General features: G+C 39.3%; 1 protein-coding gene across 3 annotated transcripts in view; it reads right to left on the reverse strand.

The window, feature by feature from the left end:
• Positions 1–15,531, reverse strand: part of F13A1 (coagulation factor XIII A chain) — a 186,183-nt gene that overhangs the window by 104,909 nt on the left and 65,743 nt on the right. For all 3 annotated transcript variants that reach the window (XM_044294621.1, XM_044294619.1, XM_044294620.1), the window contains exons 4-5: positions 3,919–4,170; positions 1,192–1,310 (exon numbers count right to left, since the gene is read on the reverse strand). In XM_044294621.1, the coding sequence (XP_044150556.1) occupies positions 1,192–1,310; positions 3,919–4,170 (371 nt within the window). The remainder of the gene's footprint in view (positions 1–1,191; positions 1,311–3,918; positions 4,171–15,531) is intronic.

The following is a 15,531-nucleotide window of genomic DNA, read 5'->3' on the forward strand; positions in this document are numbered from 1 at the left end:
ACCCCACAAGTGACCCCATTTTGGAAAGAAGACACCCCAAGGTATTTCGTGATGGGCATAGTGAGTTCATGGAAGTTTTTATTTTTTGTCACAAGTTAGTGGAATATGAGACTTTGTAAGAAAAAAAATATATATATTTTTCCGCAAACTTGTGACAAACAATTAAAACTTCTATGAACTCACTATGCCCATCAGCGAATACCTTAGGGTGTCTACTTTCTGAAATGGGGTCATTTGTGGGGTGTTTCTACTGTCTGGGCATTGTAGAACCTCAGGAAACATGAAAGGTGCTCAGAAAGTCAGAGCTGCTTCAAAATACGGAAATTCACATTTTTGTACCATAGTTTGTAAACGCTATAACTTTTACCTAAACCAATAAATATACACTTATTGCATTTTTTTTATCAAAGACACGTAGAACAATAAATTTAGAGAAAAATTTATATAGAAATGTGTTTTATTTTTAAAAAATTTACAACTGAAAGTGAAAAATGTCATTGTTTTTGCAAAAATTTCGGTCAATTTCGATTAATAACTAAAAATGTCAGCAGCAATGAAATACCACCAAATGAAAGCTCTAATAGTGAGAAGAAAAGGAGGTAAAATTCATTTGGGTGGTAAGTTGTATGACCGAGCAATAAACCGTGAAAGTAGTGTAATGCAGAATTGTAAAAAGTGGTCTGGTCATTAAGGGGGTTTAAGCTAGGGGGGCTGAAGTGGTTAAAGGGGTTTAATGAAACTTTTTTTTTTACTGATGACCTATCCTCTGACTGGGTCATCAGTATCTGATGGGTGGGGATACAACACCCAGACCCCCTCTGATCAGCTATTTGAGAAGCCACTGGTGCTTGCAGTAGCGCAGTGGCCTTCTTCCTGTTCACCAAGCACAGCGCCGTACATTGTATAGTGGCTGTGCTTGGTATCGTGGCTGCGCCTAGGCCATATGACCGATAAACATGACATAACATCGCCTAAGCAAATCTACTACGAGTGCCCTTCACAAACAGCTGATTGGTTGGGGTCCTGGGTGTCAGACCCCCACTAATCAGATACTGGTGACCTATACAAAGGATGGGTCATCAATTAAAATGCATACTTGAATCTGACCAATTACCTGCTCATTAAGTGGAGCATTCCCAACACTATATATAATAAGTCATTAGGAAAACTACGTTGCAAAGAAGATCTCACCTGCCCATACTCCCAGCTTCTTGTCTTTATATTGTTTACTTCTCCATGAAAAATCACACCAATATCATTCATGACATATTCTTCTATCTCTTTTTCGTCATCCATGTAAACTGCATCGTCTATTGTAATAGCAGAAATATGAATATGATTAAAACATTTTTTATAAATACTGAGGTTAAATGATCAGTAGTATAATCTATGGAAACAAGATATATATAAACTAAAGGTATAATAAGAATAAAAATGCAAATACAAATTAAACTGAAGGATCATTTCCATTGACAAGCCCATATACTTCTTTGCTGCTAAAAAGAAAACATTCATAATATAAAAAACTAAGAGATAAAAATGGATAATTGGCAACACCTTGGGAAAAGCTGGAAAATTAAACAGGACTATCTGAAAGCGTCCATTTTGCTTTAAAATCTTAGGATTTTTGGCCTCTCATAAGCGAATGACATGGGATTAGACTACTGTAATGAACGATTTGTTAAAAATGACCTAATATATAAAAAAAGTGGCCTTGTCTATGGCACCAGGGTTCACTTTTTATTTTTTATTGTGTTCTTTAGAAAATTAAAGTTCAGTGGTGGCTATGGCAAGCAAGGCTACAGTTTCCAATAAAAAGTTTATTTCCATGCACCATACGGTACATAAATGGTGCACTGTCCTGAGCCTGAACCTGGCCTAAACCTGTGTAACTGTTAATGTATGACCTGGGTTTAAAGGGAGTCAGTCACCAGGAAATTCACTGTTAAACCAGGCACAATGCCTTGTAGGGTTATCTCTGCTGAATATAATAATATTTTACTTAGCAATTTATTGCTTCTTTCTGGAGAAAAAGTACTTTTAATCAATATGCAAATGAGCTGTTACATGCACTAAGGGTGGACCCAAGTCATTCTGTGCCCCTTGCCCCTCCTGCTTCCTTTACCAGCCCCCCTCCTCCTTCTTGACATAGCCAGGTTCCTGCACAGTCCCCTCCTGGTTTTGCTGGTGAGAGAGGGGCAACAGAGGAAGTAGGAGGAGCAAGGGTGCATAGGGTGTCTTGGGCCCGTCTTCGGTGAACTTACAGTAACTCTTCATTTTCCTATGGATTAAAAGTACTTTTTTCCAGAAAAAAGCAACAGGTGGCTAAGTGAAAACCATGATTACTTTCAGCTGAGCTAGCCCTACAAGACATTGCATCTGGTTTATCAGTGCATTTCCTGGTTGCAGCTTACTCATTAAGGGGTTTTCCAGTAATGGTTATCTTTTTATATAATGCTTGCATCCTGCCTCCTGAAACAAAAAAATTCATACTTAACTATTCACCACCGGTCTTCACTGCCTCTGCTATGTCCATGTTCTGGTCCCCGAAGAGTTTTCATCTGGTGCTCCATGGGCATGGTCACATGTTCCTCTGCAGCCAATGATTGGATTCAGCAGTGATGTGTCCAGAAACAGCACATCACCACTGAAGCCAGTAACTGGCTGCAGCAGAGCATGCGACCATGCCCATGCAGCGTCAAATGTGAACACTCCAGGGGCAGGAACAGGGACTCAGTGGAGACAGCCAGTAAGAATGAACGGAGCGGCAGAGAGCAGGTAAGTATACATTTTCAGTTTCAGAAGGCAGGCTGCAGTAATTAGATTAATAATTATTAATGGCCAACCTGATGAGGAGACACAAGCCGTTTGTAAATGCTTCTGTCTTCTCTACTGCAGCTTACACAGCGCACAGTGAACACCCAAATGGAGCTCCTATGGAAGCTTCACTTACTGGTGAATAGTAAACAACTTAAAAAAATAGATATATAAAATGTATATGTCCCACAAAGATCTTTTTTGACCTCTGCAGCTAAATATTGTGTAAAGATATACAAATAAAATTACAATGTGCACTGCAGCCGACAAACCAAATTTTCGCCATAACCACAATATTCACCCACAACTACACTTATATCAAAACAGATAAAACAGTTTTTTTTTATTTTTTTTTATTTTTTTTATTGTGCCCCTTGTATGAGTGTAAATTCAGTTTGTCTGCTGTGGTAGGCTGTTTCCAGAGGATGGTCCAATCAAAATGTAACAATGAATATGGGAATAAATGCAAATAAAATTATATGACTGAAAGACACGTATGTGTAGCTGATGAAAAAAATATAGGGGGTCATTTATCAAACTGGTGGAAATTAGAACTGGCTTAGTTGCCCATAGCAACCAATCGGATTTCTAATTTCATTTTCCAAAGATGCTGTCCAAAATGAAAGGAGGAATCTGATTGTTTTCTATGGGTAACCAAGCCAGTTCTACTTTCCACCAGTTTGATAAATTACCCCATAGGGTTTTATTTATAAAGAGGTTTAAAAGGAAACTCTTTCAAGTCACTAGTCTGCATTATACTGTACATGAAAGGTGGTTGGTTGTAAATGAGAACCTATTCCTTTTTTTTACTGAACAAAATTATGCGACCTCTGTTAAAGGGGCATTTTTCCAAAATTTTTACCCTTTTTCTTCTTCTATTTGTTCTCCTTAAATGGGTTGGCTGCTCTACATATAATGCTGGCAAATGTGTTAGAAACCTGCATAAATCGTCAGCTTACTAGAAGATCTAAATTATCTAAGTTTTGTGCCGTTTTCACACTTGCTGAAGCCTTGCCCCCTCTGTCTATAAACATCCAAGAAGTGTTGCATAGAGAAGCCGACACATGTGTATAGAAATGTTCCAGAAGGCAATAGCCTTACCTTTGCACCATGGGTTGAAGAGAATATAGGTATCTGTGTTGGACATTCGGGGTGTCCTTAGTATTCCGTGAGGTGTTAACACAGCAATATACATACGGAATTTGCCTATGATGCAGTTTGGAGCAGACGTTATCGATAAAGTGACAGAGTTGTAATCATTGAGTATAATTTTGGCTCCCCACTTTCCTTCTTCCAGTTCTTCCGTGATAGCAATCGGTATATATGTGCCTTTGCTTTGTTGCGGGGTACGGCCTTAAAATTTTATGAAAATAGAAAAAATTGTCATGAAAATACATTTTCCAAAATAAGAGATCAATAACAAGCATTTCTATATTAAATTAGTTAAATTCTATATTAGTTGTTGTCAGGTGCTGACGGTGGTGCAGATATTGGTGGTGAAGGGTTGCCATCACTTGTGATCCCTAGTTCCTGGGTGAACCTATAAGCCTGATTGTAATGATATAGTGTAGACAGTACAAGAGGCATAATTTGAATCTTCTCAGTTCTAATGCAGTATCTTTCACAGGTCTCCCACAACTATCACACATACTTTATAGTACTGGTCTCCTGGTCTCATAACTTCTCATATTTTGTATTATCTGTAGCTGGCATGAAGTCTGTGCATGGGAATGGAGGCCATCAAGTAGTGGTGAGCTGGAATCTTGCTTATTTGACTCCTTAGGGGCACAGAGCCTTTTGACCCCCAGACTCCAGGGCTTTGGTGCAACCCCATTCACCACCAACAGATACATCTCTGGAATACACTGATTATATTAATAATTACTTTACTATTATAATATAGATAGATCCTGGACAGCATAATAACAAATAAGGTGTGTGGGCCAGGAACTTCGAGATATGGCCCTGTATGTTGAGTTTTCTTCTTTTGGAAGTCATCAAGTTCTTCCATTTAGCACTGCTAGCTTTTGAATGAAATTTCCTACGGGTCATATACCTGGCTTGGTTTGGACATTTGTTAAAAACATAAGTTGGTTTTGATGCAGACACACTGGAAAAAGACACACATGGCTTAGGCTGGGTTTGACATCAAGTTTTTTTTCCAGTGGCTTAACGTATGCAAAAAACGTACATGTTAACGGATGCTTCAGATGCATGTCATACAGTGGGATCTGTTCACTATAGAGTTCCATAGTAAAAGAAAATTTGTATGTTAACATATACATTTTTTAACCGGACTCTGCAGGATACAAAATTGTGGTGTGCTGCACTTTTGTATTTTTTTTATTACAATGTATTCATTAAAAGGGTAGGAAAAACGTGATGTGAAGAATGTACGCAGAGGGTCCACACAACATCAGAGAGAAATGATGTGGCAGCTGAGGGATCTTATGAACTCTGTACCACATAGAGCATGACCACTAAACTGAACAAGAGGCGAGGGAGACTAAAGGAAATCCGCCCACCTTATAGTGTTGTACAAACCAGGGCCAACACTGATAATGGCATCTAATGTTTCCTCAGCTACAGCTTGGCATGGAGTAGGAGATCCAAAGATCACCGCTGGCTTGGATGCAATATAAACAAACAGGAGAAAAGAGCCAGCACCAATATGAATGTGTAATAAACATAGAAACAAATTGGATATAGAAAGTAAAAAGCAACACATTTCAATGTGAGTATCACATGCCTGATGAAGATGTGATGCCACAACTAAACTGCTGCCACTTTCTATAAACAATATGTATTTTTATTACACATTCCTATCAGTGCTGGCCCTTTTTTCCAGTTTATTTTTTTTTCATATTGCCTCTTAGGAACTCTGATATCTAAGAAATGATGTTACAAGATTTCATACACTCCACTGGTGTCATATACAAAGGCAATACTATGCTATCCTTTCATTGACAAAAAAGAATGAGGTTTTAAAAATAAAGAAAATTCTCTCTAATGAGCAACAACGTCATAGTTCCCACTTACAGATAATACACCCCAGATAAGGGCATAGTAGGCCTCCAAGCATGGGCAAGTATGACCCACTTGGTTGCTCCTTCTAAAATGCTGTCTTTCTACACTTTATTCTTTTAGAAATACTTTATGGAGGTAAACATCATAAAAGGAGAGTTGATTTATGCATTTCCTATTTTCTCTACTTACCCAATCGCTTGCATATCCCCATCATTTAAAACAATCATCCATTGAATGGGCTTGCTCGCTTACTACCACTAAGAACAGCACAAAATGCCCATCCCCGATCAAAGATCAGATATAATGTCTATAATTTACAGTCATAAAACTATTAAAGAACATTGGATAATGTTATTATTTTCTCTAGTTCAAGGATGAATGGCTAAAATCTGACCACCCAAATAGCATCCAAGTAATGTTGAGTTTATAATGCAATTCTCCACACTGTGTCTAATTAATCAAATAAGGGATCCTAATGGCATAGGTTCTATTGGGTCTATCAGGGTTCCATTATGATTTGCTATGTTGTTGTTTTTTTTTCAATTTGTCTTGAAGGAGTGGCACCTTCAGGTGTGAATGCGCTTCTATCCTGGGAGTAGCATTCATGTGCACTTTCTAATAGGCGACCTTGATTAAGGTGGTACATATAGCTGTGTGTGCTCCACTTCTCATTGGTTGCTGAAGCACGTAGAGGTAACTAGGAGCAACACACTATATGTGCAGGGTCTGCTCTCCTGAATATAGATGCACAACGGCATAGGTAGGTTTAGAGTAGGACCTGCCTGACCTGAGACTACCATGGCACTGGGTAGATGGGCACAGATGTGTTTTGATCAAAATATGTTGGCTAAGAATCTCATATTTTATCATTAGAGTCAATGTATTATGTTTGCATCTATTGTTCTAGTGCATTATTTTCTGTGACTTTGCTATGGTGTCTGTCATAATGGAGCTGCATGCTGGGCTATTCTTGCCATCACATAAGGCAATAAATAAATAATGGAGTCTCCAAACTGAACTTCCATCTATAGTTTGAGTATAGTCTAAGTGTTTAAAGACTAATACGTCATTTCTAGACACCAGATGCTTGCATATAGCACTGAAGAGCATCTATCATACTGGTACTGAGTTACAGTATATTTAGAAACACATTTACAGTATTTATGCATAGTTTGTGGTTGTTTCATTCATGATTAGATTTGGTGTCTTAGGAAATGCACATGACCCTGATCAATAATGATGGATTTTTAAAATTCCTGTTGCACAATGTAGCCTAAAAATAGCTAATACCATTTTATATATCACTTCCTCCCAGCAGCATTAATATGAATTAGATTAAAGAAACAATTTGTGGATAAAGGGAAATAAATCATCTTCCATGGATGACAAAGAAATATGATATTGTAGGATGAAATAACAGCCATTGTATGGAAGATGCCTTGTCAAAAGATGAACATAAACTGACTTCAGAAGATAGATGCTTACAAAAATATAACTTGTCATCAAAGCATTTTGAAAGCAGTGAGGAAACAAATAGTGTAAAATGCAATAAAATGCGTAAATCATGAATAATAGGATGCATGACCATGATACACATACTGTAGCTTGTGGCTGTGTGCCTTTTTCTTACATCATTTCAGTTTAGTTAGCTAGTCTTGAGAATTTGACTACACTTTTTCTGCTTGTTTAGCTACTTCTGAATGTTTTTATTGCTGATATTTTTCATAAATTATCTTCATTAAAAACAAAACAAAAAAAAAAATATATATATATATAAGATTGCAATGCATACTGTGGAGATTGTAATAATAGTGCACTAGAGACCAAGGCTAGGTTCACATCAGTTGTGCCTAGCCAGTTTTTTTATGCTGGAGCTGGTCACAACTGATATAAGTGTACTTCAGCACACAGATCCAACATCTGTACAGTGATAGCACCAGACAAAAAACTGAATATGCTGAATTTTTGTTTCCGGCACTATTTAGCATCCAGCATTACAACCGATGCTTCCGATGTACAGTATGTGCATGATCCCCTCAAAAGTTTTCTGCTTCATGCCAGAGGGGAACAGAGATGGATAGCCGGACATATGTGTAGGGGGTCTAACACTTCAATACTACAAAGTCAATTGAACTGTTAACAGTTTTCAATAGTTAACCCATTAAGAATGCAGCCAGTTACAACTGAATGGTGATATGGGCATACCACATTCTTTCACTTGTACGTCACTGTTTTCTGACAGCCATATCCTTTTTTTCTATCAACGTAACCACAGGAGAACTTGTTTTTTGAAATACAAGTTGTATTTGTCAATGGGACCATTGTGGAATACATTTATCCTTTCCTATAACTTTCATCCCTCCTCCACACCATTCCCTCTCCATAGAATTATTTGATAATGTAATCTGATCCTTCAGTGAGCAGGGTGCCCATCTTGGCCTCACAACATGGATTCTCACGAATTTCCAAGAGCAAATTAGTTTAGAAAGGTGTGTGTGTATGTGTGTGTGGTGGGAGGTAGAAAAGAGCTGGTAAATGTAGAACAATACATTTTCTCTGATATACAAATCGCTAGTTAGACCACACATGGAGTACTGTGTACAGTTCTGGGCTCCTGTGAACAAGGCAGACATAGCAGAGTTGGAGAAGGTCCAGAGGAGGGCAACTAAAGTAATAACTGGAATGGGGCAACTACAGTACCCTGAAAGATTATCAAAATTAGGGTTATTCACTTTAGAAAAAAGACGACTGAGGGGAGATCGAATTACTATGTATAAATAGATCAGGGGACAGTACAGAGATCTATCCCATCATCTATTTATCCCCAGGACTGTGACTGTGACGAGGGGACATCCTCTGCACCTGGAGAAAAGAAGGTTTGTACAGAAACATAGAAGAGGATTCTTTACGGTAAGAGCAGTGAGACTATGGAACTCTCTGCCTGAGGAGGTGGTGATGGTGAGTACAATAAAGGAATTCAAGAGGGGCCTGGATATATTTCTGGAGCATAATAATATTACAGGCTATAGCTACCAGAGAGGGGTCGTTGATCCAGGGAGTTATTCTGATTGCCTGATTGGAGTCGGGAAGGAATTCTGTAGCAGTATAGTGTCCTCTTCCGTGTCAATTACTTTACACAGTTTAGTGTCATCTGCAAAAATTGATACTTTACTATGCAAGCCTTCTACAAGATCATTAATAAATATATTGAAGAGAATAGGGCCCAATACTGACCCCTGAGGTACTCCGCTAGTGACAGTGACCCAATCTGAGTGTGTACCGTTAATAACCACCCTCTGTTTTCTATCACTGAGCCAGTTACTTACCCACATACAGACGTTTTCTCCCAGTCCGAGCATTCTCATTTTATATACTAACCTTTTACGTAGTACAGTGTCAAATGCTTTGGAGAAGTCCAGATATACGACATCCATTGATTCGCCACTTTAGTCGGGTCCTGAACCAGTTGGGAGAGGTAATTGTCTTTGGTTATTGCCAAGAACCTTTTTCCCTTATGAGATATACAAGTTTCAGTTTCCCAGTCTATATCTGGGTAGTTGAAGTCCCCCATAATAACCACCTCATTATGATTTGCCGTCTCGTCTATCTCGTTTAGTAGCAGATTTTCTGTGGACTCTGGTATATTAGGTGGTTTATAATAAACTCCTATTAGTAATTTATTATTGTTTTTGCCTCCATGTATTTCTACCCACAATGACTCCACATGTTCATGGCCCTCACTTATATCTTCGCAGAGTGTGGGCTTTAGACCGGACTTTACATAAAGGCAGACCCCTCCCCCTCTCTGGTTTTGGTGATCTTTTCTAAACAGACTGTAACCTTGTACATTATCTTCCCAGTCATAGCTATCATCCAGCCATGTCTCAGTTATTCCCACTATGTCGTAGTTCTCCTCACACATGACTAATTCCAGTTCACCGGTTTTATTAGTCAGGCTTCTTGCATTAGTATATATCCCTTGTGCCCAGCTCTGGCATAAAACAACTGGCTGGACAGAATTCCCTTCAATTAATAGAGCCTTTCCCCTCAATTAATAGAGTTAGGGTATTTGTCATCTTTTCCTCTAAAAGCCTATAGGCCAAGGAGACAACATAAAATAATTGTTAATATGAAGAGGAGGATGTCTTAGGACAGCTGCTCATGGCTGCTGATGCCCTGCTCTTCAATGCAGGCACAGACACTGCTCTACTCATCATGCTGCTGTCTCCATGCTTCTATCTAGTACTCTAGCCTCTGGTCCCTGATCTTACTGCACAAAAGAAGAAACTAGGGCTGCAGCTATAGATTATTTTAGTAATCAAGTATTCTACCGATTAATCGAGTACTCTAATAAGAAACAAACTAATTGCCATCAGCCCCCCAGTGCCATAAGTTCCCACATGCCATCAGCTCCCCCCAGCACCATCAGCTACCCTAGTGCCATCAGCTCCCCCCAGTGCCACAAGCTCCTCCATGCCATCAGCTCCCCCATGCCATTAGCTCCTGGCAGTACCATAAGCTCCCCATGCCATCAGCTCCCCCCAGGGGCATCAGCTCCGCCAATGGCATCATACCCCCCATGCCATCAGCTCCTCCCCAGTGCCATCATCTCCCCCCAGTGCTGTTAGTTCCCCTGTGCCTTCATTTACCCCAGTGCCATCAGCTCCCCCATGCCATCAGGCTCCATCCAGTGCTGTCAGATCCACCAATGGCATCAGCTCCCCCATGCCATCAGTTCCCCCAGTGGCATCAGCTCCCCCAATGCCATCAGCCCCCCCAGCGCCATCAGCTCCCCCCAGCAAAATCAGTTCCCCCCCCCCAGCGTCCTCAGCTCCCTCCAGTGTCATCACCTTCCCCAATGCCATCATTTCCCCCTAGTGCCATCAGCTCCCCCAGTGCCATACTGTTAGGACAGCTGCCCATGGCCACCGCTGCCCTGCTCTCCCCTGTGGGCATGGACGCCGAGCTACTAACCATATTGCTGCATCCGTGCTTTTGCCTAGTGCTCCAGCCTTTATCCCCTTACGACACATGCAGGGTCTTACAGACTCTTATGAGGCCAGTGCTCACGCTTCCTAATCCTTCACCAGCCAGGGGTCCCTGGGTATATCAGGATGTTCATGTCATTTTTTTTCCTTTTTTTTTTACTATATGTTCACAATATGAATGTCTATTAAGAGCTATTCTACATTATTCATTTATTGAAACAGATTAGACAAAGAAAGTATTAGAACTCATTTACAAAAAGTATACTAGAGGGATTATTTTATCAAGAATTATTTCATTTTGCTGCTTCTCCCGGAGAATTAGCATCTACTTGGCTTTACTATCTTAGCATTCAAGACTTGTGTCATGTGAAGAGAATGATTTGAGAATGGAAAGTACACAGAGAGAGAAAGCAGAAAATAAAAAATGATTAATACAGCATCATGGTGCAAAATAAATATAATGTTCACAAAGTTGTGGTATATTAGTTTTGTAAAGGCCAGTTCACACAGTTTTTTCGCACTGATTTTGACCGTCTCTGCCTCAAAATCAGCTCCAAAAACGCCTCAAAACTGTTTCCCATTCATTTCAATGGGAAGCAGCACTTCTTTTTTTTTTTTTTTTTTTACACATGTAAAATAGAAGCATGGAAAAAAAAGAAGCATACTGTATCTTGGGGAAGAATCAGTGCTGAACTTCCTATTTAAATTAATTTAAATTAATAGGAAGCTGAAAATAAGTCCATGTGTTTTTTATTTTTTTTTCATTTTCCCATACTTTTTTGGCACAGATCTGCACAGATCTGCTTCAAAAACCTCAAGCAGAAAATCAGCTTTGTAATGAAGTGAACACCCATTAGTTTAAGAAAAGACACTTCAAAGAAGCATTAAAAAACGCATGAAAAATGCAAATTTTTTCCTGGCGAAAGAAATGTGCGTATGTTTTTTAAAAATAGTCATAAGAACCGGCCCTAATAACATGTGGATATAACGCTACTTTGGAAATAATGCAAAGCATTGCGTATAAAATTAAATTAAAAGACATTCATCGTTGAAAAGTGTGTTTTGTCATGAAAGATTGCAAAACGGTCAAACAGACATAAAAGCACAGTAGGAATAAGTATCTCTATTGGGAGTAGCTTCAAACACTGTAAGGGTTGGATTTATTACCAGAATAACTATAGCAGTATATTTATGGAGTACAACTTAGTACCACCAACAACACAGTAGTTTTAATGATTGCAAACTGAATAGATTTACTTATGGCTGTCAGTAGTTTAGAGATTAGCACAATATAACTTTTCTGGTACATAGGTGGTGAAAACTCATCTCTTTACCCAGATATTGTAACTAGAAAGAGTGCTTGGATATGTGAAGTAAGGCAGGTACTATTAGCCTCAAGAAAAGGCATTTGTTGGGATATATTCTTCTCCACTAAAGGATCAGAAATGAGCACTCACATATATAAAGAATGGGGCTAAAGGGGTTGTGTGAGATTTTGATACAAATGGCCTATCCACAGGATAGGTCATCTGTATCAGATCAAAGGGGGTCCAACTCCAGGCATCCCTCCTCTCCCCTGTTTGAAGAGGCCACTGACGTCATGTTCCTTAGTCATGTTGCCTAAGTGCAGCTCAGTCACATTCAAATGAATGTGGTTAAGCTGAAATACCAAGCATAGCCACTATGTAAAGGACGGCACTGTACGTAGTAAGCTGCCAGTAGGTCACAGGAGTGCTGTGGTCACCTCAAACAGCTGATTGTCAGGGGTGGTGGGTGGCTACCTATCTGATATTGATTACCTATACTGAGGATAGCTCATCAGTATTAAACACCTGGAAAACACCTCTTATCTTGCAGAATGAAGGACAGCTAAATCTGATTAATGAGCTCTCAGCCCTGGGTCATAATGCCCTAGCAAATATTAGCTATCACTTCTTCAACCCCAGCGCTCTCCTGTCCTACAGTTGAGAGCCCTTCTTCTGCCCTCTGCTTTTCCTCCTTTTCCACATCATCTAATATTGATGAGTATATGTCATCAGGAACATCCAGCTCCTCCTCTCGCTGCATCTTGCTGAGTTTTCTAGGACGTGGAGACTTTGAAGGATGATTTGGAAGAAGTAAAGCCAGCAAAAGATGAGGATAGTCATCATTAAGAGCTGGCCCCCCTAAGGGGTGCTGACTGGATGGTATTGGTTGACACGCTGTAGCAGTGGAATAATAAAGGCTTTGATTACTAGTATTAAATTATATATCTTAGTTCACAGCTGATGTAGGAATAAGTAAATGTAGGAATAAATAAAACTGATGCAGAATAAGTCTACCTGCACTCTCCCTATCCAATATTCTTCTATTAATCGTTTTCAGCCGCACAGTTCCTAGCGCATGGGCGCTTCCACATGTCTCACTATGCTCAGCTTACAGAACAATAGTGGATACCGTGCAGGATGAGGGTTTTATAGAGCTGTGACATGGGATGGCTATCCGCAGATTGGCTGGCTGCATGGCATTATGGGTGATTTTGCGTTCCCAGACTTGTCTCCTCTATACTTACTTTCACTTTGTAACACTTACAACTGCCATTTTAGGAAAACCTGATTCGTTACCACGAAGTGCGAGAAAATTCTGATTCATTGCAAATCAAAGTTTCCCTAAACTTTGGACCGAATTCTGATTTTAATGCTTCGCTGAACACTATTGACAACAACTACAATGAAATGATGGATACAGGTTTACGGACAAAGATCTTAGCTGCCAGTTTGCCTGAAATATATTTTTCACTGTTGGTAATAATGATTTATATTTTTTTCTCTCACTGGTCTATTGCATCTGATCAATAAAGCATCAGCAATCCTTGAAGGAAAGAAATGTGGACATGAAAAACATTTCAAGAAGTTCTGAATTCATATTCTGACTTGAGCTGACATCCTAAAGCACTTTTTATGAATTGTTTACAGAGCCTACTACATCATAAGCCAAGCACCAATGTGTAAATCTAGGAATATTGGAGAATTAAACTGAGATAAGTACTGTGTCCAAGCCGTAAGCCTGGGAACCTTCTCATTTATTATTAAGCACAAAGCAAAACTGTACAAACTGGTAAAATAAATGAAGCATTCTAGACTCTCATCAGAGTTAATTTAATATGCTAACAGAAATAACACTGAAATATTGATGGAATATTTTTAATTTTGATTCATTACTGTATGACCTTTGTTCTGTTATTATTTATTATTTAAATTCACGTTAAACCTTTATTATGATGCCAGCAATTAGAGCCAAATTTACCTGTAGACACAATTGATCTGTGCCAATTGGCATTTCTGGGAAACTGCTCCTGCTAAAATAACATTGACATAAGAATACAATAAACAGCCCGATCCATATTTCCCTGATTTCTACCGTTGAGGGAAAGTCAGGACATCCCCGTACACATTAGATGGTCCAGTTGGAATATGAAGGTGTGGCTAAAATACATCTAATATGCATGGCCAGCTTTAATCTACCCCCCACTGATCATCCCAAAACCAGTTCACTCAGGCAGGAAATGATAATACTGTTTTGAATGAACTACGTTCAGGCTGTGTGACAGTAGAGTGTGAGCTACTTCTGAGGGCTTTTTATTGGACTACTATTGAGCTAGATCTGTAATGAAAGCTAAGAATTTTAGCTTTAAAAGAAGACCAGGATTGGGTGCCATGCCACTAGATTTATGGCCTTTAAAAAAGGTGAGAGCTGCATAATCCTGCAGCTCTCACTGCTGACCTAATTTATAAATACTGTATCTTGATCATGGTGCTCTAGCTCAATTGGATCCTGAGATAGTAACAGATAAAGCAGTCCTCTCCCGTTAGCTGGTGATGATCTCAGACAGCCTGGAAGAGAAAGTGGAAGGAGACAGTGGGGACATGCTGATAGGCTGTAAGTAGAAGATAAAAGACACAGATCCTGTCTCCCTGTATAAATGTATGACCGCAAGGGGAAGGGTAACATGGATGTCTGTGCATGTTATCAATCCCGCTACCCCTATTAATCAGAGAGAATACTTGCTCTCTGATTGTCCCATATGAGGAATCTTTTTTCCAGAAAAGGAGTAAGAAGATGAGCTCTTGCTCATCTAATCACTCCAATGCATCTAATTAGGCCATTCATTGATTCCAAGACCCAGACGTTTACCAGTGTCTGAATCACAGCGTCAAGTAAGTTACACCAAACAATTCTTCGCCACACACAAACAGCAATAATGTTTGCATTATATGTTTATCCTATCCTAGCTATACCTGATCATTACCACAAAACATACAGGCTTCCTTTCTAGTAATACTCATAACACGCTACAATAAGGATTCTTGCACACATACGTATTTTATTTCCGTTTCCGTTCTGGGTTTTTTTGCGAACCGTATGCTGCATTTTTCGTTCCGCAAAAAAAAAAGATGTCCCATTATTGTCCGCATTACAGACAAGGATAGTACTGTTCTATGAAGGGCCAGCTGTTCCGTTCCGCAAAATACGGAATGCACACGGATGTCATTCGTATTTTTTGTGGATCCATTTTTTGATGACCGCTAAATACATACTGTGGTGTGCAAGAGGCCTAATAGTGATAAAGATTATCACTAGGGAAAATGTCTAATATGTTTCTTTTTTATACTTCTTCTTTGAACTTTTAACTGATAGAAAAAATATTTTCAATCATTGT

The sequence above is a fragment of the Bufo gargarizans genome, chromosome 5, assembly GCF_014858855.1.
Source record: "Bufo gargarizans isolate SCDJY-AF-19 chromosome 5, ASM1485885v1, whole genome shotgun sequence".
Taxonomy (NCBI): domain Eukaryota; kingdom Metazoa; phylum Chordata; class Amphibia; order Anura; family Bufonidae; genus Bufo; species Bufo gargarizans.